The 25,307-nt window shown below is 50.9% G+C and overlaps 1 protein-coding gene across 1 annotated transcript in view; it reads right to left on the bottom strand.

Moving 5' to 3' along the window:
- AGAP3 (ArfGAP with GTPase domain, ankyrin repeat and PH domain 3) overlaps positions 1 to 25,307 on the bottom strand; it is a 148,465-nt gene that overhangs the window by 32,742 nt on the left and 90,416 nt on the right. Inside the window, exons 10-11 of the mRNA XM_010563653.1 lie at positions 20,101 to 20,205; positions 14,641 to 14,809 (exon numbers count right to left, since the gene is read on the bottom strand). Of these exons, the coding sequence (XP_010561955.1) occupies positions 14,641 to 14,809; positions 20,101 to 20,205 (274 nt within the window). The remainder of the gene's footprint in view (positions 1 to 14,640; positions 14,810 to 20,100; positions 20,206 to 25,307) is intronic.

The raw sequence follows: 25,307 nt of genomic DNA, 5'->3' as shown, positions 1-25,307 counted from the left end.
GAAGAGGAACAGCCAGAGCAGTCTGTCACACACCAGACAAGGTGCCTTTTGAGAAAAGTCACAATAAAGTGTGTCCATGATGCCCAGCCTACAAGTCCAATGAGTTGAGTGCTCACACCTCCCAAGCAGGAAGGCTCTGGGTGTGGACATACAAAGCAGAGGGATGGGTGAGCGCCTCTCTAAAAGGGGCAAAGACAGAACAGGTTCTGGACAGAAACCTCTGGGAACTGGTGGGTCAAAACAGAGAACGGCAGCCAGATTTCTGGCAAAGGAAGCCCGCAAGAAAAAGAGCAGGTCTGAAGCAAGAAGGTGCTGCCCTTCTCCCCATGTTTGTACAGAACCTCAGCCACTGGGCAGGAGCTGAAACCTCATTTTCACAGCTGGGTGACAGGTTCTACAGCTCCTAGGAATGGTGGGAGCAGGCAGCTCTGCTCCCAGCCATGGTTCCTGGCTCACCAGCTCCATAGGGGAGTCATGCTCTGACAAGGGGAGCATGAGGCCCTTCTGGAAAACGTGACAGATGAAGCTACTTAATACGCAAAAGATAGCTGGGTCATCAACTATCTGAGAATGGTAGCATCTCTGCAAACGTCTGCAGAGTCACCAGTAAAGATGGAAAATGATACAACAGTAATAGTTTTTCTATATGACTGAATAGGCTACCAGTGCTTTCACATAATAGCTCCAGTGCAGATAAAATGGTCGTCAGATGTAATGAGGACAGGCTCTGGAGGAACGTGGACAGGCAGGCAGGGAGCTGCTATGGACTGTGTACAGACTGTGGGTTTTCATAACGGATTTCATGTGAGTTGCTCCTTGCTGCTCTGCCTCACAGTTACCCCCACATTTTTCCTCTCTTGGCTGGTGCAAACACAATCCAATTTGCACAACTCAGTAACAACTTTGCATATTCACGCAGAGTCCAGGATATCTCAGCTGAGCAGCTCAGTGTGCCTTTCCACTTTACAACCAACAGATCAGCAGTTTCAGCTGATGTGCCACAGCATGCCCCAACTCAGACCTGCAGTACTGGTATACACCTTTGCCATGCCAGATAAATCTCAAACACCTTAGTGTAGCTGATCTCATCCCTAGTAGAAAGCATCTCCTTCCTCCCACAAGGGCAGACTCATTCTGGAAAAATTATTCTACTGCCTACCTACAGGTAGAGTGAGCCAGCTGGCCCTCTAAAGGGAGACAAAACTGTGGTAAAACCTAAGGATGCAATACATTGCAATATCGTAAATACTACTGCCACCATGACATGGCACATCCTCTAACACCCTGTGACAGCAGCCTTGCTTAGCAATTTAGGAAGCACAACACAGTACTGTACTTTGTCCCTGGGACCTGCGGGGAGGATATGGGACCACGTCGCAGTGCCAGGGCTGCAGTGCCCCTCTGGGAAGCAGGATGCTCTGCGTAGCCATTCCTGTTGTACAGATGGAAAAACTGAGAGACCGCGAGGAGCAGTTTGCCAGTCAGCCCCTGGAGTCCCTAACAAAACCAAAGAGACAAGCTGAGTCTCCCACCTGCCAGGGCCCTGCATAACCCTGGGGCCTGGCAGCCGGCGAGGTGCGGGTAGGATGGCCAGCCTTTAGAGACACAGCTGGCAAGCACCTTGCTCCTGGTCTGGTGTCTACTAGCACATCCGCAGAGACCGTGTGGCATTTATCGAAAGCTGGGGATAAGCCGAAGTTCACGGACTCTGTAAAACATACAGAAAATTAACACTTTTATGGTGTACGGAATATTGTAAACCACCAAAGATGTTACAGGTATCTGAGTCCCTTGAGCAGGGAGAGGACACTCAACCCAGAATCACCAGTTTCCCACTCAGAGGTTGTGCAGGAACAGCCAGTGGTGACTAACCCACAACCACGGGTAAACCTCTGCAAACCAAGGGGTTAACCCTACATCAGCCAACTGACCACCCTGCCATGGGAGTCACTGGGAGAGGTCCTGCGCTCAAAACAGGCCCACATGAATGATTTTTTGGGGGCAGGAAGGACTTGGATCAAGTGGACAGTGCCGTTCACACTCTGCCTCGGCACACAGCCCAGGGAGCGATGGCCAGGCAGCACAGCATGAGTAGAGTCTGCACCGGCCAGGCCAGCGCCTTTGGTTCATGTGCCTGAGCAGTCTCCGAGCACACAAAATGGATGCCTTTCAGGTGAAACTAAACAAGAATACCTGCTGCAGCACTGCGCCTAACATGCTCCAACCACTGCAGGACATCCAGTTCCCCAGACCAGGCTGGAAATCGACTGCAGTACACTCCCTGCACCCCTGGCACTGGGTACAGTGCAGCTAGCACGCCTTCACCCACTGCTGCTCGAAAAATCCCATCCCCTTGGTCTACAGTGGACACATAGCTCAGCACAGTTTGGTGGCGCCGACCAACAGCTCTACACAAGTGCCGCTTCACTGAGACACAAAAGTGATCATCGCACAGGCCGGTGCTTGCACATGTCCTGCCCACGTGAAGGACAGTGGGCTGGAGGTGAATTGGCAGGCTGGGCCAGCATGCACCTGAGGACGATGGGGATGATGACAAGAAGTGAGGTGGTCTGCTATCTTCAAGACCTCTGAAAGATTTCTCGCAGGAACAAGGTGCCCAAAAGAACAACACAGAAGGCAGCAGGGAAAGCAGGGGCAGCTCAAGGCTAAGGAGCCGAGTATTTCCTTCGGAGGCAAAGGATCTAATCCATGCACCGCTGCAAAATTCCCAGAGCTACTATTCAAGTCATTTATACTAACATTTGTCAAAAACAGCCACTAATAATGTGTTCCTCCTGTTCCAAGTTCCCAGGTGGAGACTCTGAGGACTGATAAACAGGAGCTCACTGCTCACAGCTACACTTTAAAGGGCTAAAAAAAGGCTAAGTTCTTGGGAAAGAAAAAGCAGTTCTTAGGCTCTAAACTGGGGGCACATAGTTAGCAGATGCTTTTGACAATTTTGGCTCTATCTTCTCTTTGCCTCAGTTCTCCTTCTATAGAAAGAAATAATAATAGCTGAGAGAACAGACTTACAATGCTTGGAAATATGAAATTCATCCTAAATCTAGCATATACCTAGCAAATAAAGCCTCAAGCTGATCCAGCATATCTCAGTTCTTCAGGCTTCTGTCCACCACAAGGACTGGGCACCAAGGTTTGCTGGAACTGTCCTGCCTCATGTCATCCCTTCAGGTTCCTGATGCACTTCTCTCCCCCATGAAGTCCTGACAATTTCTAGCTTCTACTCAATGCAAATCCTTTAATGCAATGGCTCCAACCTCACATTTGGATTCATGCTCCTACTTCAGGCAGCCAGATAAACACTCGTAAGATGTTACCATATGAATGTTATAGTGAATTTATAATATTTATAATATCCATATGAATTTGCAGTATTTTATACATGATTCATGATGCAAAATATCACTTACAGGTAAGTTTTACTAAATCTCTGATCTCTGCTTCATCTTTAGACTACAAACAACCCTTTAACATATTATTGGGAAGGATAAAGGTCCCACACTGACAAACACCACAGACAGACCCTTGCCCTCTTCCTTTCAGCTTTGGTGTCACCACGTCCAAGTTTTTGGCCCTTGGCTGAACAACAGTAACTAATGTTGAACTTTGCCAGTCAGACTCAACAGAAAGCAAAGTGAGCTAGCCGAAATCGTGGCCAGCTGTGGTTTAACACCAGGCTCCCAGCCAGCAGCACTCGTCCCAGCTCAGAGGAGCGTGCCTCCGCCTCGCTCCCGCAGGAACCATCAGACCCGGCCAGTCCCTCTGGAAGTGCCTGCCCGCTGGCTGCAGGGAGCCCTGGAGAGGAGCGCGGGCAGGCCGGGCTGCTGCGGCAGGGCTTGCCTGCGGGGAAGTGCCCACGCTGCAGGAGGTGAAAGGAGCCTGGCTGGAAGTGGGTCTCTTGGCTGGGCGCACACAGCCCGGTAGCTTCAGAAGCTGCTGCTGCCACTGTCTGTGGAGCTGCTTGCCATGACTGCAGCTGTGGCAGCCAGGCAAACCAAGCTGGAAACCTCCGTTTAAATCAAACTGCACCGCACTGAAGCAGACTGGGCACGAGCTGGCAGCCAGTTCCAATGTCTCAGTCGGGTGACAACAGAAAACCGAGCATCCCCGGCTCTTCAACTGACTCAACCCAAAGTACCAGGGAAGGCCTGTCTACATCCTCAGACTGGCAAGGACCACCGAAATATGAAGCAGAAGCTGCCCTTTTCCATAAGCAAGGAGACCCTGCAGTAGCACATCTGGAGGGAAGGAAGGAGCGTATCCAGATCTGGTACTGAAACAGCTGTGTAGGGATACTGCACCAACCCTGGTCCTGAGCAGATCCACTGGCTGATGGGGCAGGACTGGAAAGACTGCTCTGGCTTTCTTTCTGCTAACTAGTTCATGGGTACCAAAATAAAGAGACTAGTGTTACAGGATTCCTGCCTCAGAGTAGGAAATACTGAAATGATGAGAGGTAGCCATGGATTTTAAGAGCAGGTGCTATGCACTGTGCAGGGAACAGACCAGCCACAGGATTATGGGTGAATCATGGGGGCAGCAAGCTCGTTCTGAAGACACCACACATTGACCAGCCGGCTTTCCCTGCAAAGTGTGAGAACACTGGGGATGTTCTTGGTGTTCCTGGAAACCTGCCATGGCAGGGCGGGATGCGCTGCTCCTGCACCCACGGGCTATTGTCAGGGCAGGGCAGGGAACTTTGTTCTGAGCTTTTCCTCCCCAGTACCCAAATACTCGTTCTTTCGCAGGAGATTAATGACTCTGCTCTGACCTGAAAGAATATGTTGTGCAGCCACAACTAGGAGAAAGGCACAAGATGATCCCACCAGCCTCCTATCTGCCATGACCTGCACCACCCTGCTCTCTGCTGCCTCTTCTTTCCTCAATGTCACTGTCCCCCATGGTGAGCAGCAGTATGCCAGGGAAACAGGTTTTCCCTTTTCTTTGTTAATTCTTCCCTCATTACATTTGAAATTCCACAATCAGTGTGCACTGTAATTGTCGAATTTGATGCTAATGATTAATGAATTAAACATGGATCCATCAATTAGTCCTCGGAGAATAATTCTGCATAAAGCAGCGGATAATGTAATTACAGTAACAAAGATAATGAGATGTTAACATCGACGGAGCCCGACGTGACATGATCACAGCAGGCTCAGCAACCCCGGCCTGGGGGAGCCAATCCCTCACTCTGCAGAGGCAGAGCATCGGGGGGCAGCACACAGGCACCCGGCCTGGCAGAGGGGGGGCCCCACCGCTGCCACGCTCCCCCAGCACCAGTGGCCCAGCAGGCGCCAGCAATGGCAAGGTGCTTTCCTCCTGCCTGTCTTGGGCAAACATGCTCCCCAGGCTATCCGCTATGGAAGCGACAATGAAGCGTGCTGCTAGGCGTCGGCATGAACCCGGCAAAAATCCTGCAGCTGCTTGGGAACCCAGCACGATCTCCAGCCCAGGCTGGGCTCCCAGGCACTTTGCTGAGCGAGTCCAGCACAGGGTCCCCATCACCCCACCCGACACAACAGCCGAGGGGAGAGGCAAGCTGCCCACGCACAGCGCACCGAGGGCTCTCCTGCAGGTGCCTGAGGAGCCCGGCCGGCTGGCTGCGGCCAGCGGAGCTGTGAATCAATGCGAGCACTCGGAACTCAGCCAGGGGACAGCTGGACCCTCGTCACTTCAGAGCAAACACAAGCATCAGCCAAGACACTGCAGCCCAAGCAGTGCCTTCACCACCATGGACACACTTGAGGAAATGCTTTCCGTCGGCTACAGAAGCAATCCTGCAGCAGGAGGAGGAGGGCTCACACGCAGCCTGCCCTGACACACGTGTCAGGCCATGCGGGCTGTTCCTCAGGGTGAAGGCAACCAAGCAGCATCAGCCCCTTCCAGCTCTTCCCTCACATAAAAGACTCCAGTGCTTAAGCTCACACCCCTGCACTGAGACCAACTCGGCTTATTCTTCTCGGCCTCCTCTGCACCAGAGACACTGGTGCAATCTTTGCTCTCCCGCACTGCTTGGCAGCAAATCCCATGGAAGGCTCATGGTTCTCAGTGAGCTGGAGAGGCCCAACTGAGCCACCGCAGAGACAATTAGAGTTTTCTCCTTTGACCTCCTCCCCTAATACCATGCTCTGGCTCTCCCACACTTTGTTTGCTTTAGTCCCATCTCTAAGCCACCTAGCCCGGCTGCCTGTGTAATGCTGGCCAGAAAAATCTCACTTGGGATTGCTGCATTAGCTCAGCATTTCTGGCTGAGGTAGAGCATCTGCACTGCTTCTGCCTGCTAGATCAGACAGCCTTCTGCTGTCGGAAACTGTGCCTTCATGAGGGGCTTGCAACCACAACAATCTCAGCAATCTCTGCTGATTTTTCCTTACGCTTCAACTTCTCATTTGAAGGCAGGTTTTCCAGTGTTCAGCTGCTTGGCTTCCTTTTACATTGCTCAGCTGCAATGCAGTGTCAAGGAATAGGCTCGTGTGCTCTGTGCGTGCCCATGTTAAGTGTGCATGTAAGTACGTGCACGGGCATCGCATACCACATTTTCAGGCAGTATGCTCCATGCCCTTTTCCCCTGTGTTGACTGCTTTAGAGTAGGTCCCTACAAACCTCTGCAAAGCAAGAACTCAGGGCTGCAGCTGTGCTGAGACCAGTCTCTCATGCTGACTGACGTCGTCTCTGTATTTTTCTTGTGCTACCATCTGTCCTTCCCCACAAAAAAATTCCTTTTCATCCAGTCTGCACTTTGAATAAGAGCTGCCCTCATTCTTCAAGCCAGAAACACACACTGAATGAGATACAGATGGGGCAAAGAAGCAGAAAGGGTGAGCTTGCTGAACTACAGCAAAGATACATCTGGGGATCTCTGAAGAAGCATGCAAGAGAAGCGATATTCCAGTGGGAAGAGGACCTGCAGGGATCTGAAGAAGACACCTGAAACAGCACTGCCACACGTGCAGTGAATACATGCCGCCAGGCTCCAAACTCACAGCCCATTCATACCCAGAAAACAGCATCCTTAAGCTCTGGCAGTGACATCTGCACATCCCTTTCCTGCCCTCTCCAGCCCAAACACCACTTGGGTTTGCCTGGCACAGGAGACACTGCGAGGTGCTGCTCACACTCTGGCTGGCGAGGTGCCCGCATCACCTTGCGAAGCTACATGCCCAGAGCTCATCTGGGCACTGCTGGGCACTGGCTACTCCAGCTGCGGTCGATGGAAGCTGCCCATGCTCGGCATGCCCAGCATCTGGCCCAGTACTGCGCTAGTCCAGAAACCCAGAATAACACAGGCGTTTCCATCATTGGACCACAGCCAGCACTATCTCACCTGACCAGGGATTTACAAGACTGAGCAGTAATTGCCAAGAACTCTTTCCCAGCTTCCTCCAAAGGCCAGTACCCACTTGTGCTCTTCCTTTGAGACTTCAGGAGTCTCCACAGTTCCCACCGCTCGTGGAGAACTTCTACTAGTGGTTTCAATGAAGTCCTTTAGCAAGTATCACTGTCCTTTTAGGACACATTCGACCCAGAAACTGAGACGCAGGAATGCTCTGACTAACCTAGGTGCTTTTGGTGGTCTCATTTCTAGCTGTGGAAAATCAGACAAACAGACAAATACAGATGGATCCTTCAAAGTCTCTGGGAGTCTCTGACATGAACAGGATAAGTATATGTGCCTATTTCTATGCAGCCTGATTTGCGGCATGAGCAATTCCTTCTCCTGGCACCCGGTGCTGCTGTAGTGTTAGGTCTGGAGAATCAGAGAACCAGGACGCCTCTTCTGTGCTCACGCTGCCCATCACCAGCTGCCCGGCAGTGCTGGTAAGGAGGAAAAGGGAGCAGGGGATGGAGTTGCTGGTGGAAGAGGCAGGAACAGCCGAGGGCAGGAAGAAACGAGCAGAGGAGGAGAGCACAGGCAGAAGAGAGGTCAGGAATAAAGGAGCCACATCCACCGGCTGTGGGAACAAGTGCCTTGTTCCTACATCCCAACGTGCCCCAAGTGCCCAGGAAACAGCCGAGCGTCTTCTCAGCCAACGATCCCTCCTACCTCCTGACACAGGAGGCTTGCTTAGAGAGTAATAGTGTTCAGCTGGCCCGGTCCTTCACCAGATTGAGGGTACAAATCTGCTGACCAGATAAAGAGCAGGTGGTCTGCTCTTCAGAGAAGGATGGGTCTTTTAGCTGTATTAGAAAAATGCATCAAAGGGAAAAAAACCATCTTTATTACAAAGTTAAGATACCAAAAATTGGAAAACGCCAAGATGGAGTCCGTCGGGACAATTCTAGCGTGAGCCGCATGCATGCGCACTGTAACGGAGCCTAAGGGGGTGGTGCGTTCCATGGATGCCCAGCACCGGCCAGGCAGGGCAAAGCGCCACGGGGGCAGGACAGCCCACCCGGCCGGGGGGAAGGAAGGGAGATGGGGCCGGTAGGACAGGGACGTGGGCGAGTCCTCCACGGCCCGCGGGAGGCCGGGTCTGCGCCCCATGTCCCTCGCACAATGGCACCCTCCCAAGTGCCCGTGGCCCGGTGCGCCCCGCGGTCCCCTCCAGCCTCCGCAGTGCTGGCGCGGGTGCCCGACAGCCAGCTGGGGCACCAGGGCTGCGCCGACACCAAAACTGTCACCTAAAAGCTCCAGCTGTCACCGGAGAGGCGCAAGCGGTTTGGACACGTACCCGAGGCGGGGGGCCCGCGAACCACCACCCGAGCCCTGGTGATGGCTGATGGTGTCGATCCTTCCCGGGAGATGCCGCAGGCTTGGCAGCACCGCCACGTCCCGCACCATCCTGCCGCGAGGGCAGGCGGGAGCCCTCACTCTGCCGGTGGGGAGTAGAGGGGGGTGCCGCTGGCAGTGGGAGAGCTCACGGCTGCCCCCACCATGGCTGTGCCGGGGCCGCCGCAGGAACAGCCCCGGCTGTGGCACAGACACAGGGGAGGGACAGAGGAAGTCGGCTGTGCCGGGAGCACGGGCAGAGCTGTGTGGGATGGAGCCATGGCAGGGCTCGTACTACCGAAGCCCACCAGCACCCGCAAGCGTGGGTGTCTGTTGGCTTCAGGTGCATTTGGAAGGTGCTGACCGGTGCCCGCTCGAGAGGATTTCTCCCCAGACGGACACCAGGTAGTGCCCATTTTGCACAGGGCCTTTAGACTGTGCCAGGAACTGGCCGTCTGCTGTGGGGTTCCCTCCTCACGTCTCAGGGTGCAGCTGGCCAGAAGTGCCAGTGCTTCCCGCTCTATTTTGACCAGTTACCACTGTGCAGTGCACCCTGAATTTTCCAACCTAGTTCACCTTGCCTCAACAAGAAGGAAGACTTAAATGTAAAATAAAGATTCACTAAGTGATGCTAAAACATCTGACTTTTCACTCCAAGTTCAGGAAGAAACTGTTATGAAGAGTAAAAACATGTAATGCTGTCTTAGCATCCATCAGCAAGACCACTTCATGTCTGCACCTTTATCTAGCTCCAAAAGCTGGAGTTAAGCATCCATGTGACCACCCCCTCCATCAGAGAGCTAACTGATCCAAATGCCGAAGCCGACATGGAAGCTGACAACCAGCCTTATCTCTGCCGTGGCGTGCTTCCCTGTGTAACCTTAATCTGTCCATGGTGTATCTCTCCTTCTGCCAAGGCCTGCCTGTGCTCCCATTTCATGCCAACGCAGTACCGATGGCTTAGTGAGGCATTGGTGCCTTTGATACTCAAAGCATTTCTTGGCCTGTTTTTATATTGAGTAACACTTTACAAATTGTAAGAAGCGTTTACTCTCTTTATATCTATATCCATGTATCGCTTATACCTTTAACATATTCTTAGCCTTCACGCACATCAGTCACAATATATTCTCATCTAAGTGACGAGATGTTTTGTTCAGGCATGCTCACAAAGGCGAGTCCCCCCCCCTCCCCCGCTTGCAGCTTTCCAGGAATCCAGTGTTACATCCCTTTCCTCCCTGCCTGTTTCCCAGGATAAGGCCACTCATTTTCCTGACATAGGATGGTTGGCCCAAAGAAGTCTTGTGATCATGACTTTGGAAGCTGGAGCACATACATGCAACACCCTCCCGCCCTAGGCAAAGGAGGGATGGCTCAAACAGACAAATGATTTCATTGCTGTCCCTGACCACACCTGTGCCACTAAAGGGATTCTTTTTATAGTAGAACACAAGAGCCATCAGGGCCCTTGCTTAAAAACCTGTGCCAGTGTGGGGTACTGAGCAAGACAGCAGTGTGCACTGGGGTGAACCCCTCTCCTGGCTTGCCTGGTGCACACCGGACCCCGACCTGTGCCAGCCATGGGTATGCACAAAGCAGCTGAGGTGCTGTTCCACCATGGAAAGCTCAGCCTGGCCACCCGCCCAGCCCCGAGAGAGGTCCCTCTGGAGATGTGCAGGCTAACACCACCATCCCTCCAGCCTGAGACCCCGTGGCACAACTAAGCTTTTGCCTACACACGGTAACTCTCTCTCCCCAAAACCTGTGCCCAAATCTGTGTGCCAGCCTGCACTGCTTCCTTGGGTGTTGTCCATGAGAGTCCTTGCCATAAGCCAGAACCATGCCAGGAACACCCAATGGCTCAGCATGACTGAACCATCATGTCAGAGGATCAAGTGGTTCAATGGTAGTCTGCAACCAGTCTCCAAAGAAAACCTAGGGGACAAGAAGGTGGCAAGAAAGTGCCCTGGAAATGTCTGGGTATATGAGCGCTGCTTCTGGAAGGCATATCCAAAATGTTCTTGGACAAGCTCCCTTTGGCTGGCACTTCCCAGGCATCTGCTTGGTCTTCCAGGACATAACCGGGGAGACAGTGAGCACGATGCACAAACAGCAAACCCTGTGTCGAGACATGGATGAAGAACATGCCGCTCGAGCCCACAAAGGTCCAGGCGTGGGACTTTGCTTCCCAGGCTGGTCTGCTTGGTCAGGCCTAACTCTGCGCACAGCACTGACTGCAACTAGCACAGCAGGCAAGGAGTGCAAGCTGGCAGAGGTGACACGGGCCAGTTGCCTGAGCTTTAGGATTTCCTGATGTTGAAGGGCTTGATTTAGGGCTCAGCCGTAAATGAACTAATGCTGGTTATTTGCATTTAGTTAGCTCTAAACCTGTTAACAGAACCTGTGCTTGACCTCAGCTACTCTTCTGTCTCTGGATAGTCTCTTTACCAGTAAAATTTCATACAAGGATGAAAGTTAGGAGGACATTACAGTTGGAAAGTGAAGAAAAAATATCACAGAAAAGCAGAGACCATTCTGCCAGGAGCTCTTGACAGCCCAGGAGGAGATTAGGTGCTCCAGAGCTTTCAGTAACCAACTTCCAAAACTTTGATCAAATCCCAATATATTTTCCAAGGGATTAGGAAGCAAAAAGTTTCTAACTGAGGACAAAACTTCTGCTTCTAGGCAATCTTTGCATCAAATCTCTGAAGATTTACAGCTCTTGGAGAGAAATTTTTAATATTGACAAAATGAATACAGAATCCCAGCATGGCTGAAGTTGGAAGGACCTCTGGACGTCGTCCTGTCCAACCCCCCTGCTCAAGCAGGGCCACCTAGAGCCAGCTGCCCTGGACTGTGTCTGGACGTTTTTTGATTATCTCTGAGGAGGGAGACTGCACAAACTCCCTGGGCATGTACAACATCACATTTGCATATACGTTCCACAAAAAGTAAGCCTTAAGTGGACATAAGGCAGCTGCAAATTCTGACAACGTTCTGTGCCTCTGAAAACAGGGTTTACAATGGGAACACATGCAAGCTAAAATAAAACCAACTCTGACTACAGTAAAGTTGCCTTCTTTAATGGTTTAAATACAGGGGTACAATCATGCTTTGAGCTCAGAGTCCTGTGGGTTTCACAAATATAAGCTTCCCCATTCTTACTTTATTTAGCTCCAAGTTGTACTGTCTGTACCTACTTTGGAGGTTATTTTGAATCATCACCAGAGTGCTGCATATGTGTATTTTATCCGCATACAGGGAAGCGTGAGATATTTTATCTTTTTCTTCTCCTCCTCCCCTTTATCTACTACTTTTCTTGCCCCTGGGTAAGGACTGTGCATGTACTGGACATTAATTAGCACACTCACTTACCTTGGTGGAGCTCAGGTCACAAAGAAACCATGGACCACCTGCTTTGAACTCTAAACACAGGCCATTTGGTTTTACCCAGACACTCATGGTGTAAGACAGCAAATCATTCAGGTCTCCAAAGCTCATGTCCTCTGAAGATGAACTTGTGCACTGGCAGAGAACTGCAAATTTTGAGGTGCTCCCTCTCCAGCTGCCCAAAGCATGTATTAGATGAGAGATGCCCAGTGGACCCCAGTCCCATCCCTAGCTCCAAAGGCAGCAAAACTGCGAAGTCCCTGCTAATTTGAAGCAGGGCAGTTTCTTTACTGACCCCAAATTCAGGACTCTGCATTACACAGGGATATAAGCAAGTCACCTCAGAGGATTTTTGTCATGTCAGCGCACTTACCGTGGCGACTGCATCATCAACTGCAATCAGTCTTGGAGGCATCAGAGTGAGTTGAAAAAATTCCTCAGAACACATCTTACCATTTGTGTACTAGGAGAAAAAACCTTTCTGACCAAAGCAGACAACCACCCAAAGCCAAGATACGCGAAATCTGATTAAGGTTACTGTCTTAATGCTGAGCCCCGTGCTGATGCATGTGCTCTGGGTAGCACAGTAGCGCTGTTCTGCTCAGGGGCCCAGGGAGAAGACAGTGAACAGGGGATCTCAAACTCATAGATTTCTACATGAGAAAAGACCATTGTATCCATCCAGTTTGATCCCCTGCACACATACATGCAGTGACACACACATGAGCTGGATTAAAGCATATCTTGTAGAAAGATAACTAATCTCATTTTAAAGGTTTCAAGCAGTGCTAAGTCCACCAGCTCTCCAGATAAACTATTCCAACATTTAATTACCCTCCCTGCTAGGAAACTACATCTCCTCTCAAGGTTAAATTGCTCTAACTTCAGCCTCTACACACTGCGTCTCCTCAAGCTTTGTCAACCAGACTGAAAGGCCTTGCACAGCGCTCACTTCTAGGCACTGGTTTTCCAAGCAGCAGTAATCAGTAATCAAGTCACATCTCAATCTGCTCTTGTGAGCCCAACAGGACTGAGATGACTGTTGAACACAGGATACAGGGTTACGTGAGCATTTGGTTTGACATCAGCATAAACTTTTCTGTGGTTTGTCTTTCAATTCTTCCTACAGCTCTGATAACTTTCTCTAAGTAGGAGCTCAAACGAAGCACCCTAGAAATGCACGCCTGAGAAGTGCCTGTGTACGGAGGCAGGAATTGTTACCACACTTGGGCATGCTAAGGGTGTACAGTGGTGGTGAAGAAATGACAGTGTACAGTGGAGAGCCATGGCAGAAAACAGGCAGAGTTGCACATCCTTGGTCAAAAAAGACAGTAATTGCAATCATTCACTGGCAGTTTATCTGGTCTGCAGACTAATTCTGACTCTACAGAAACAGCAGTTTGGGTTCAGAAGGGCTTATTATTTCACACTTGGCACCACATGAACACAGCGATGTTAGCATTCTGCATTCCTTATGCTGTGTGTGATGCTGAGGACCCCAGCCAGCTCTTGGCATTCACTCCAGCTGCACCCCATCTCATGAGTCCTCAGTTCCAGAAAGCTGTGAAGCACAGTGCCGACAACACCCTGACTGCAGGATGCAACTGGGGTGCAGAGCAGGACTGAACAGAAACGAAGATGTGGACACCCAAGTTCACTCTTGGTGGCACAGCGTGCAGTACCAGATTATGAAGGATTTGTTATCACCAGCATTATCAGCACTCCCTTGTTATCCCAGAGAGTGGAGAGGTACCCATACCCTGCTATACTAGACTGCTGCCAACAGTTGGCTGGGAAGAATGCGTGTGGAAACTGTCCATCCTGGCCAAGGATACCAACCCTGAGGACAAAGTAAAGGCATGTCAATGCCCTGGGAAACTTGGGCAGGAAAGCTCTAAGTTCAACAGCTCCCCTGGGCAGGGCAAGATACCTCCTGCGGCAGGAGAAGCAGTAAGCAGCGTGGCACGCACTCTGTGAGAAACCAGAGAGCCTCCCAACCACATCTCCTCTCACCACTCTCTGTGGCAGCTGCACCTCTTGAATGTGGACACAGAAGAATAATAATTACAAAACAAACCCCTCACATTACTATTTCTCCAAGGGAAAGTGAGGAGGAAAAAGGGGGCCACAAAAAAGCAAAGAAACAGAAGAGAACTTGCCAGGGATCAAGAGACATCCCTTGTTGAAATTTCCTTTGGTTTAGGGAGCAACAGCTTCCCCCACGCACAGCAACTCTGCTATCAGACTTGACTGTTTCCTCTCGGGGAGCTCATGCCACTAGTTCAAGCCCTTCTACTCTTTCTTCTGTCCTGGACACTAACCAGCATAAAATCCCCACAGGAGATTACCTGAGACCCGCACAGAAATGCCAACACCCACCGAAGACACTCCTGAAGAGTGGTGAAAACAAGAAACTCCAGAACAGCTTTTGTTTCCAGCTCAGCAAAGCAAGGCACTGCTGATGCACTGGAGGGAAGGATGGCTGTCAGCTCTGTGGCACCCACACCAACTCTTACCTGTGCCTCCCGTCAGCTGCGTGCTGCTCCTCTCCTTCGCGAGCCCATTGGCTTTGGGGCTAGCGCTGGGTGCTGCTGCCGTTGTTGCCCTGGGTAGCCGCTTGCCCGGTACCTTCACTGTAGTTCTCAGCAGATCGATCTCCTTCCCGTGGACATTCTGCATGTAATCCTACAGCAGAGGCAGAATGGTTCAAGATCAGCCCTACCCTGGCCCACCACTCTCAGCTCCCCTCTCATCCCCATAATCAAAACTAAACCCTGGATCCATTCATCCATGCGGTAACTGGTTAACAGTCAGCCAGCAACCTGGAGGTGACCAGGAAGCTCATCACATGCTGGTTTCTTTTGCACTATACTTAAGTCTCAAGTCAGGTGGGCTAGAGGTGAAAGACCCTACAACTTCCCCAGTGTCCACATCCAGCCATTTTCTGACAAAATGGATGCAAAGCCTTGACTCCAACCTGCCTTCTTCCCATGACTAGCTGGTGCCTTAGAACTGGCTCCGGAGAAGTGCCAGGTCTCACTTTCAGTGCCCAGAACTAGTCAGCTCTGATATGAATAACGTCGGGATGTTGCCATGGGCAGTCAGATGCCATGACAAGCCCATTTGTGGAAGCCTGGCTGGGGATCAGAGATTAGATGGAGCAAAAGAGCACGTAGGTGGCAGGCAGTTCTTCTTCCCTGTCATCCGTTGTCTTTTTAATCACAGCACTCAGCTATAACAGCTAATAATATAATATAGTATAGTGTAAGTAATGGGATACCTGGAAATTCCCTCTTGGGTCACAGCTAGGATAATTCAAGCCCCAGACAACACAACTCAGGGTAGCTCCCTTGTACATTCACCTGCATAGCTTTAAATTATTCGAAACTTGGTGCTTCCACCATTTCTTCTGGTAGACTATATACAACCAAAAATTCCATGTGCAGACTCTTAGTGTCATTCTGCCCTGTCTCCTAATAGCATCTCATTTTTCAGCCAAAATAAGGCTGCAGACCTCCAGACCCTCCCAAGAGCTGTGTCCTTTTCTGTGTCTTCCACCACTTCCCTGCTTCACTGGGCACTGCAGCTCTCCCCTAACCCTCTCCAATGCGGCTGGCTCTTCCTTGGGCTCATGCCCCCAGAAGGGGAAGACCTGACCAATGTGATCTCCAGAGAGATGCACAGAGGGGAACTGCCCTGCCCTGCTCTTGGGCAGACCTCAAGGGTGCAGGGACCGAAAGCTGAGCTAGAGGCTCTGGTAGGAATTGCGACATGGGTGCATCCTCCCCGGCTCGGCTCTCTGTGCTGGGGATGTGCACTGCAATTGGGAGAGGAGTGGCAGCAACCGTCCAGGGCGAGACTGCGGCTGCTGCAGGGAGGCTTGGGCTTGCTCCAGTTCACAAGGAGGTCACCAAAAAGATTAACTCAGAGCTGGTCCCTGTCTGCTTCCAAATCCAAGAAGATAAAGACATGAACATCAGTTTAAGAGCAACTATTCTCCCAATCCTTGGCTCCAAGAAGCAGATGACTGGGGGCTGTATGGGCAATGCTCTGTGGCCTCAGGTGACTACCTGAGGGTTGCAACCTCTCAGCAGCACCTCAACATGTTGGTTTGAACTCTTGCCTTTCCACAGACCCCTCTGCAGGCATCCAGTCCTCACAGCAAGCCCAAGAGATGGGGCGGCGTGGCAGCACACCCTTCTGTGGTTCCAACTTCTGGGTGACTTGACCTCAAATGACACGCACACACCCTTTGGTGCCCCAGGCAATTCCTAGATAACTAGCCCAACCAAATATTACTCCAAGCTGTTCCTGGTTGGGTGGGAGCCTGGTGGCACCCCTGGGCAGGGAATCTCAGAGGGGCTGGAGGATTTTCCCTAACTCAGCACAATTGCTGCGGTAGCCGGCTGCCTGCCGGAGAGAGCGGTCACCAGCGCACTGCTTTTATTACATGCTATAAAACAGCAATTTCTTCCCAAGCCTCCTCGCTAATTACCCAGCCAGTTCTCTCATTTCATTTTATTACTGGAATTAACAACGAGTTCAAAGCGTGGAAAGCTATTAAGATGTGTGATTAAGCCACATTCAATTAGTTTCTACAAACAATTTAATTGATGTTGCAGATAGAATTAACAGAAGGTGATTGTGTGAATGGCTCCACTGGCTGCAAAATGGGAGATGCTTTCTCTCTAGCTCTGCGCAGCACAGCACAGCCCGGCCAGCGAAGCTGGGCTGAACCACATACGCCTTCCTCACGAGCAGAAGCATTTACTCTCCAAGGCTTTGGGGAAAGTGATAGGAAACCTCACCGGTCTCTTCATAGAACTTGTTCTTTTCCTGTCACTGAACACACTCACAGAAAGGTAAGAAAAATACAGATGCAACAAGGAAAGCTGTGCTGAATCCAGGGATCAGGCCCCCAGGCACTCCTGCCTTCAGCAAGAGCTGCTGCCCACTCCTTCAACTCCAGGCATCCTGCGTGCAAAGTCTCTGAAACCACTGACTGTTCCAGAGAGGAGGCAGAGGTGGCACCTGAGAGCAGTAACATACAGCTCCCTAGGACCCAAGCATAGGTCCAGGCTGGTAGTCAAGGCAGATACGCTTCCATCAAGGAGTCACAGAACACTCGATTTCAGGGCTGGACCCAGCTCACCAGAGCACTCTCTGTCAACCTGTAACTACAAACCCACAGTTTAAGCCTGACTCCCAGTGAGGAAACTTCAAAGTGGGGCTGGAGGTGCCAAGATACAGACCCAGAAACAGGTCAAGTGATAAACACCCAAAAGCAGCTGAATAGCCCTGCTGGGAAGCTTTTGGTTGACAAAATCAGAAGTATGACCCAGCCAGAGACATGCAGTAATCATCCAGTGGGTCACAGGCAGATCTGGGGAAGATATGTCTACCAGAGGAAAAAGAAGAAAGGCAGGGCTGCTGATCCCTGAGGTACCTACACCCATCCCAAGAGGGACAGGGAGAGAACATAACAGAGATGCAAGAGAAGAGAAGTCTAGGCACAAATTGCCCTGAATCATGGCAGGGAAAAGCCACTGGGAACACAAGAGCAGCACAAAAATGCCCTGGGGCTTGAACATCCAGACATGGGCTGGGAAAGACCCTCTTCCCGCAGTGCTCAGCCATGCCCTCAGGGACCCCTCTGCTGCACCCTGAATTCTGCCATCCCTGACATGTGGCAGTACAGGCTCACCCTGAGCAAGGCAGGGGAGTATCTGGGACTTCACGTATCAAGGAAGGAACTTCAGGACACCAAGTGCCTCCTTGACTGAGGATCTGCATACTTGTTCTTGCCAGCAGCTTACCTCACCACGTGCCTGCTGGCCTGAGAGCTGCTGCCACAAATGGAAGTGACAAAGAAGCACGTGCCCTTTCTCAGGAACACAGGTTTCATTAGTGACCCAGACTGTTCAACCCTAACATGCTCTGCTTGTGTCATCCTGTGAAAGGACGTGGGAATTTGCTTCAAACCATGGGAGACAAACCTGGTGACAAACGCACCGCAGCACCTACCGATTCACTCTAGAAGATGGGGAGGAGAGGACATAATGGGACATCCTCTTCTGGACCATCTCTTCCTCCAGGCTTCCTTCCTGCATCTGTCCCCTCCAAGCAGGTCATAAACCAGATATCCAGAGGGAAGGCAAGGCAAGGCAGAGGGGCCTTTGCTAATCAGAACAGCACACTGCTCAGCAAAGCCTTTGTCAGCATTGCAGTAGAAAATGTAACACAATGGTAGTGTCATGGCTCTTTTTCCCAATTTTCAGGGAGGCAGTACCATGGAGGGAGCATGCAGACCCCCCCACATCCTTGCAGAAGCCAGAGCTGGGCAGCAAGCAGCTCTGCGTTCTGTGGCCCACACGTAATTAGTCCTTGCTCTAGGTAAACATTTAGGGCAATACAACACCTATCTTGGGTGCAAGGTTCAAAGCTTTCAGTGAAACCTAGGGGAGGAGAGGCCCATCTTGTACCTTTCTTAGCAACGGGCTGTGGATCACCAGTAGCACCAGGTGGAAGCAAAGCAGATTTTTGCTTGGGGCAACGTAGTAATGAAATGAAACGCCGAAGAAGTGCAGTAAGGAAAGCAAGTGACATCAATCTAGATCACCCCCTGAGGAAGAAATGGTGTAAAAAGAAGAGAAACCTAGTGTGTAGCAGCATCATCTGAGAGCGGTTAAACAACATCCCAGAAATTACTCTGCCTCTACAGCTGATTGTAATAATGGCCTATGATGTCTCCGACGGAAATGTGATAAACCCACACACGCGTGTGAGCACACACGCAGAGCAGGCAGCAGCAGCAGCCATTCCCTCCCAGTTTGGTTCTATAAGGACCAAAAAATGGGGTTACAAAGTTAGGGAACTGCAGAACCACAGTGTGGTACAGGGATCAAAGACTAAAAGAAAAAAAATAACTGTTCTCAAAGCTCCCACAAATTAAGGAAAGGAAACGCAATGATTGGCTTTCCAGTGTAAGGATAGGAGTGTTAAAAGGCTCGATGGTTCAGGAGCTGGATGACTGAGCATTGCAAGCTCAAGTTAGAGTTAGAGACGCAGGGTTAGAAATGAGGAGAAAGACTCTGAGGCTTGGGGCGAGGAGATCAGGGACAAACGAGGGTCCAGGAGCATTCAGGAAGTGCAGGAGCTGCAACACCTTGCTCTTCTGCTGCAGCACCCCCTAAACCACCCTGCGCCCAAGCTCCACCCTGTGCCCCCCAGCCGCTGTCCGGCTGTCCCGCTGCAGCACGTCCTCGCTGCAGAGGGTGCTGTGGCCTCAGCGTCACAGGTGTGTCTGTCCGTGGCTCACTGTCTCAGCAGCAAACTGTGCTCAAGAGGGAATGGGGAAGAAGTCATTAGCCCCACAGTGGGGAGGCGACAGAGATGGATGGGGAGGCAGCTGTGCGCCTGAGACAAGCAGTGAAGGGGATCAGAGATGCATCGAGTGACAGCTCAGCTCGGCAGGCTCTGCACAGGCACCTCATCTCCATTACCCAATACCTAGCAGCCAGGAAAATTATTCCACACCCAAATGGCACCATCAGCTGTGGCTGCAAGGAGTTCTCCGCTTGCTTCTCACCCCAGATGCAGGGAGGCAGCAACCCCTGCTTTAAGGGACTGAGCAAGGGAAACAGCAAAAAGAAAGATGCATTTACTTAGCATAATTCTGTGTGGAGCATGTTCCTATCAGCTTTTCCCACCCAGCCTGGCACTGCAGAGACAGCCTTCGTGAGAGGGAAGAGGTTTCCTCCAGACCCTGGTGAAAAACAGCTCTGCTGAATAGGCCTGCCCTGTACAGGGCCCTGCTGCAGGAGGAGCCTGGGGCTTTCATTTGCTGCCAAACACTTCCCAAGCAACTCTCTATGACTGTGGCATCTGCAAGAGGACCTGCAGCAGGAGCCACAGCATGAAGGAGGACACTGCTCTGTCCCACCCCACTCCTCTACCCAACCCAGCACAGTACTTACATGCAGGCTGGGGTGGTAGGTGAGGACTCCGTTGTCACACAGCGTCACGTACTTCTTCTTCCACTCCTTGTTGAGAGACTTGCCACTGCGTTTGAGGAGAATGCCCTAAAAGAGAAGTGTCAAGAGTCTCAGACCTTGTTTGGCCCAGGCACCTACCACTCAGCTCCAGCACTGCCCCTTGTAGGAGACTGGTCTTTGAAGAGACACGAAGATCAGGATGCAAGAAAACATCTTCTAGGTCAGCCTTCCCAAAAGCATTTTCCCTGGGACTGGTAGGAAAAGGGCTGCACCCCCTTCCTCAACACCCCCAGCATGTCTCCACAGACAGCACCCCCCTTCTCAGAGATGAGCATCTCCACATGCCAGTACTGATGCCCAGATCTTCTGAGGGACCTATCACATATTCTGCTGCCCCAAATCACTCTCTCTGGGCAACAATACTTTTGCTGAAGGACAGTGTCAACACAAGGCAGAGGCCAACCTCACCACCAACTGACATTGCTTGCTCTGTTACCACAGTGCTCCCAGACCTTCTTCCATCAGCAAAAGCACAGCCAGAGGGATGGTCAAGGCAAGGACAATTTGGGACAGGCAAGGGCCAATCAATGGAACAGCACTCCAAGATACAGGTCTCACGAGGGATGCATATTCTCTTGCCTGCTTGCAATTCTTTCTTAGACATGTCAAACAAATGGAGCTAGGAACACATTTCAGGAGGTAAAGCAAGTCCTGGGCAGTTGAGGAATTGGTTCACCCCCTTTCCCCATCAGGACTTTACAGGAGACCCATCCTGTCGTCTTAAGGCACAGAACACTCCTGGGGCCTGAAAACAATTGTGCTCTGCCATGGCTTAACCCCAGCCAGCAACTAAGCCCCACATAGCCACTCACTGACTCCCCCGCAGTGGGATGGGGGAGAGAATCAGAAGAGTAAAAGTGAGAAGACCCGTGGGTTGAGGTAAAGACAGTTTAATAGGTAAAGCAGAAGACATGTACACAAGCAAAGCAAAACAAGGAATTAATTCACGACTTCCCATCGGCAGGTAGGTGTTCAGCCATCTCCAGGACAGCAGGGCTCCATCACCTGTAATGGTGACTTGGGAAGACAAACGCCATCACTCCCAACGTCCCCCCCCTTCCTTCTTCCCCCCCCCTTTATATGCTGAGCATGATGTCCTATGGTCTGGAATATCCCTTGGGTTAGTTGGGGTCAGCTGTCCTGGCTGCATCCCCTCCCAACTTCTTGTACCCCCCCACGCTCCTTGCTGGTGGGGTGGGATGAGAAGCAGAAAAGCCCTTGGGTCTGTGCAAGCACTGCTCAGCAATAACCAGAATATCCCTGTATTATCAACACTGTTTTCAGCACAAATCCAAAATACAGCCCCATACTAACTACTATGAGGACAATTAACTCTACCCCAGCCAAAACCAGCACAGCTTACATGCCCTGAAGCTCCCTCTTCCCACCAGCCCAACCCAGAACTAACTTCCATTGATCTGAACCAGTGCTCACAGCTTGGACCCTCTTAACCCTCTCCCCATCCAGTTCAGCCACCCCAGGAAATCTGCTTCTAGCAGCAATTCACCATGCACCAGGTAAGACCAGAGGTGGAGGGGGAGAAGGAAGATGGGGCAAGAAGCCAGGCACAAGGGCTCTGGAGCAGGGACTGGGGAGAGAACATCAAGTATTCTGCCAGCAGGGAGAAAAGGACAGCACAGGGGGACAAAAGTACGAATGAACAACAGAGTCTGGGAAAAAGCTGGATCCACCAACTGTCAGGCCGGGGCCCTCCGAAAGCACTGTCTGGACAGACATCCAGACTGGCTGTTCCTAACGTGGCAAAAATCTGGGCCCCAGGCCAGCACCTCCTCAAAAACCTGGACAGAAAGTCTCTGTCCTGCCAGCCTCAGCATATTTGGGGCCCCCGTCCCACTGCCTAGAGACTGAGGCTGCTGTGCCTGCATGATGGAAAAACACAACAAAAAGTTGTAGGGTTTGGCACATGCTGGGCTAACAACGCTGCCAGACGTGACCATGAAATCGGCAATAAATGATGCAGAAAAGGCAGAAGTGCTCCATGACGGCTTATGTTCAGTACTTGGGAAACAAACAGTGTGAAGAGGAAACGCCTCCTACTCGTGCAAGGGAGAGAAAGTTAAAACAGAGCAGCAAAAGCTAAGCTGTGTTGGTGGCGGGATCTGATCCCTTGCCTTCAAGAGCTCCGAGAGAATTAGCTGAAGAGCTCACTCAGCAGCGGTTAAAAGGTGCTGATTTTAACATGTCTTGGAACATGGCAGCAGTCCGAAAGCTCATGCTTTGCCAAGATCTGCAAGGGGAAAAGCAATGACCCTTGTAATTATGGCCATGTAGCCTGGCGCTTACACTGGGCAAAACTGTGGAAAAGCCACCGCAAGAAGTGATCAGCAAAGAATGAGAGGACAGCAGTGTAACTAATGCCAATCAATGCAGAAATAGGTCATCAAAGAAGTTTGATCCTACTTTTGGTAAGATGTCAATATCTGATGACAACGTAACTGTGTTGGCACAGCATTTTTAGTTTTCTGTCAGGATTTTAACTGAGCAGTACACACCATTAAAAACCAAATGTACAAAATCCATAAAGCCATTAATGTACGGAGTAAAAACTGGTCAAGTGAAAGGTCTCAAAACATAATCATAAATGAGACAAGTGTAATCATAAATGGCAAATCCATGTCCAACAGAAGTACTTGTATAGAGGTCCAGCCAATCTGCATTTGATTCACACTGTTTAATCAATGTCTTCCCCAAATGAGCTTGAAGAAAACACAAAAGCAGAAAACTTGAAGGTAACATAGAAACAGCACAGCATAAATCACTGCAGTGGCTGGTCGTTAACGCAAATTGCCTCATATCACTTGGCAAACTGGGCTCCTGAGAACAGCGTGGATTTTAGCACAGCTCATGCGAGGTCCTGCTCCTGGGGACAGACTACCAGACCACCCTGCAGGGTGGGCTCACTGGGCTGGAGAGCACCATTGCCGAGTGCTTCCTGAGCTCCTGGTGTTCAGTTAGGAAGATAACTCAACCTGGCAGTGGACTGTCAGGTCAGACAGGGCAGACAGTATTACCTCCAGGTGTGATATTATCATAGCAAAGCAGGGCTGAAGAGCATTCGGAGGTCACCTCGCCACATCCCTGCCCAGGGCAGGCTCAGGTGTACCCACATCACTCCAACCTCTTCATAAAAACCACCAGTGACGGAGACTGTGCTCCTTCCCACCAGAGATCGGATCCTGATGTTTCCTGCACCTCCATGACGAAAAGGCAGTGCAGCACTTGTTCTGTCGCAGTGACTGCTCAGAGTGGTCCTGGGTCCTCTGCAGCAGCCTTTAACATTATCTGAGGACTGCAATTACACCTGATGCCCTATTCTTTCCTCTGGACTCACAGGCCCACATCTCGCTCCTGTGTTGCAGAATGCGCTTCTGAAAACATTAACCCGGAGAGTCTCTGGCTGTCCCAGAGCTCAAAGAGCAGTGTCCTGACTGGGACGCAGCAGCCCATTCAGTGCCTTACCGTGCCAGAGGCAAGACTGCTTCTTGGGTCTTGTAAGACATCCTCACACACAGCAGCAGTACCTGTGTTTTCTCAACACCAGGCTGCGGCTGGCTCTGCTCTGGTTCTGACCTACACGAAATCATCTTCTCTAGCACCACTGCTGGACCATGCATCTCCCACATCGTGTATGAAAATGATTATTCCACCTCACATATAAAGACAGTTTAATATTACACCAGCTAATCTAGATAAACGGTGGATTCTCTGTATTTGAGAATGTTTGTTTGGTATCTTTCAAATAAATCTGCCCCAGACCAGGCTGAAGTTACAAATTTGGCTCAAAGTCACTGGGTGAAATTCTCTGGCTTCTGGGCATAATGATCCCTTCTGGCCTTAAACCTGGCTCAGTTCTACAGTCTGACCTGCCAATACATACTGCCAAACAACTCTGGCTGCCTCTCCTCTCCTTGATGCATCTTCGACTTGATACACCTTGGTGCTACAAAATACCTACTTCAGCACTTTCAGGCTGCTGCATCTTCTATCAAGCCCCAAAAATGTGTTGTCTGCAGAGAAGAGTTCAGCTGCAGTTAGTTCAGCTACAAATCTGGAACTTTGCAAATTGAAACACAAGCAAAACCAGACCTGGAAACAGAGAATCGAGCACTGGCAGCCCATTTTTTCAAGCCAGAAGGCACAGGAGTCCAAAATTGGGAGCAACTACACAGTCTAAGTAAACATCTAATAAAATGGGGGGGAGGGGAAGGGGCCCTTAAGGCCAAACATTTGCAAGAAACAGCTGAATCGAGGGATAGAGCTCGGTTAGACTTGTTGTTCACTGCTGTATTGGAGATTAAGAGGCAAGGGACAGAAGCCAAGAGGATTCCAGGTTTTAACGGTGTTGCTGTGCTGACTGCATCAAGGTTACAACTCTGTAGCCCAACTTCTTATTTTCTGATGGTGGAATGTAAAGATTTGGACCACCAGCATCCAGAGAACCCCGGTTTTCCTGGAGGAAAGCCCCCACAGCAGCTCAGAGAGAAGTGAGAATGGCAAGGAGGACAAAGCCAGGTGAAATGCGGGAGAACACACCAGAGGCAGGCGCATCCCCACAGCTGAACTCATCCCCTCCACGCACGTCTTCGGTGTGCTCCTGTGCACGCACCCCAATGCGATTCCTGGCCGGGCTCCTCAGGTCTGCTGAGACCCCCACACTGGCACACATTGGTTCCGCACCTCAAGCTCCCTCTGCTTCTCATGGAAAGATTTACAAGAAATAACTCTTCCACAAGTTTCTTCACAAGTTTGGAAGTCATGCACAAAGGGAAGAAGCTGCCAGAGACGACAGGCAAGAGAGCCCAACCCTCTTCCTCTCCCCACTTTTCCTTTCTTTCCCGGCATTTTGTCGGCCAGCACGAGTGTCTCTGTGTTGTGTTTGGATTGTGGTGGTGCACAGTAAAAGCAGCAGCAGCAATATGCAGCGTAATGAAGCAGGGAGCAGCGATGGCCCCCAAAGGACTCGTTTACTCCACAAATCTCCCTTCCACTCACTTTTTGCTAAGAATTTTAACACCAAACTTAATTGTAAAGTCGCGTATTGATTGGAAAATGCAAATGGCAATTTAAATGTAATCTAAGCTCCCAGCATGATCCCAGCTCCCAAGGAG

This window comes from Haliaeetus leucocephalus, unplaced genomic scaffold (genome assembly GCF_000737465.1).
Source record: "Haliaeetus leucocephalus isolate CR32 unplaced genomic scaffold, Haliaeetus_leucocephalus-4.0 Scaffold0, whole genome shotgun sequence".
In the NCBI taxonomy this organism is placed as follows: domain Eukaryota; kingdom Metazoa; phylum Chordata; class Aves; order Accipitriformes; family Accipitridae; genus Haliaeetus; species Haliaeetus leucocephalus.
This window is presented reverse-complemented; position numbering and strand designations above follow the sequence as displayed.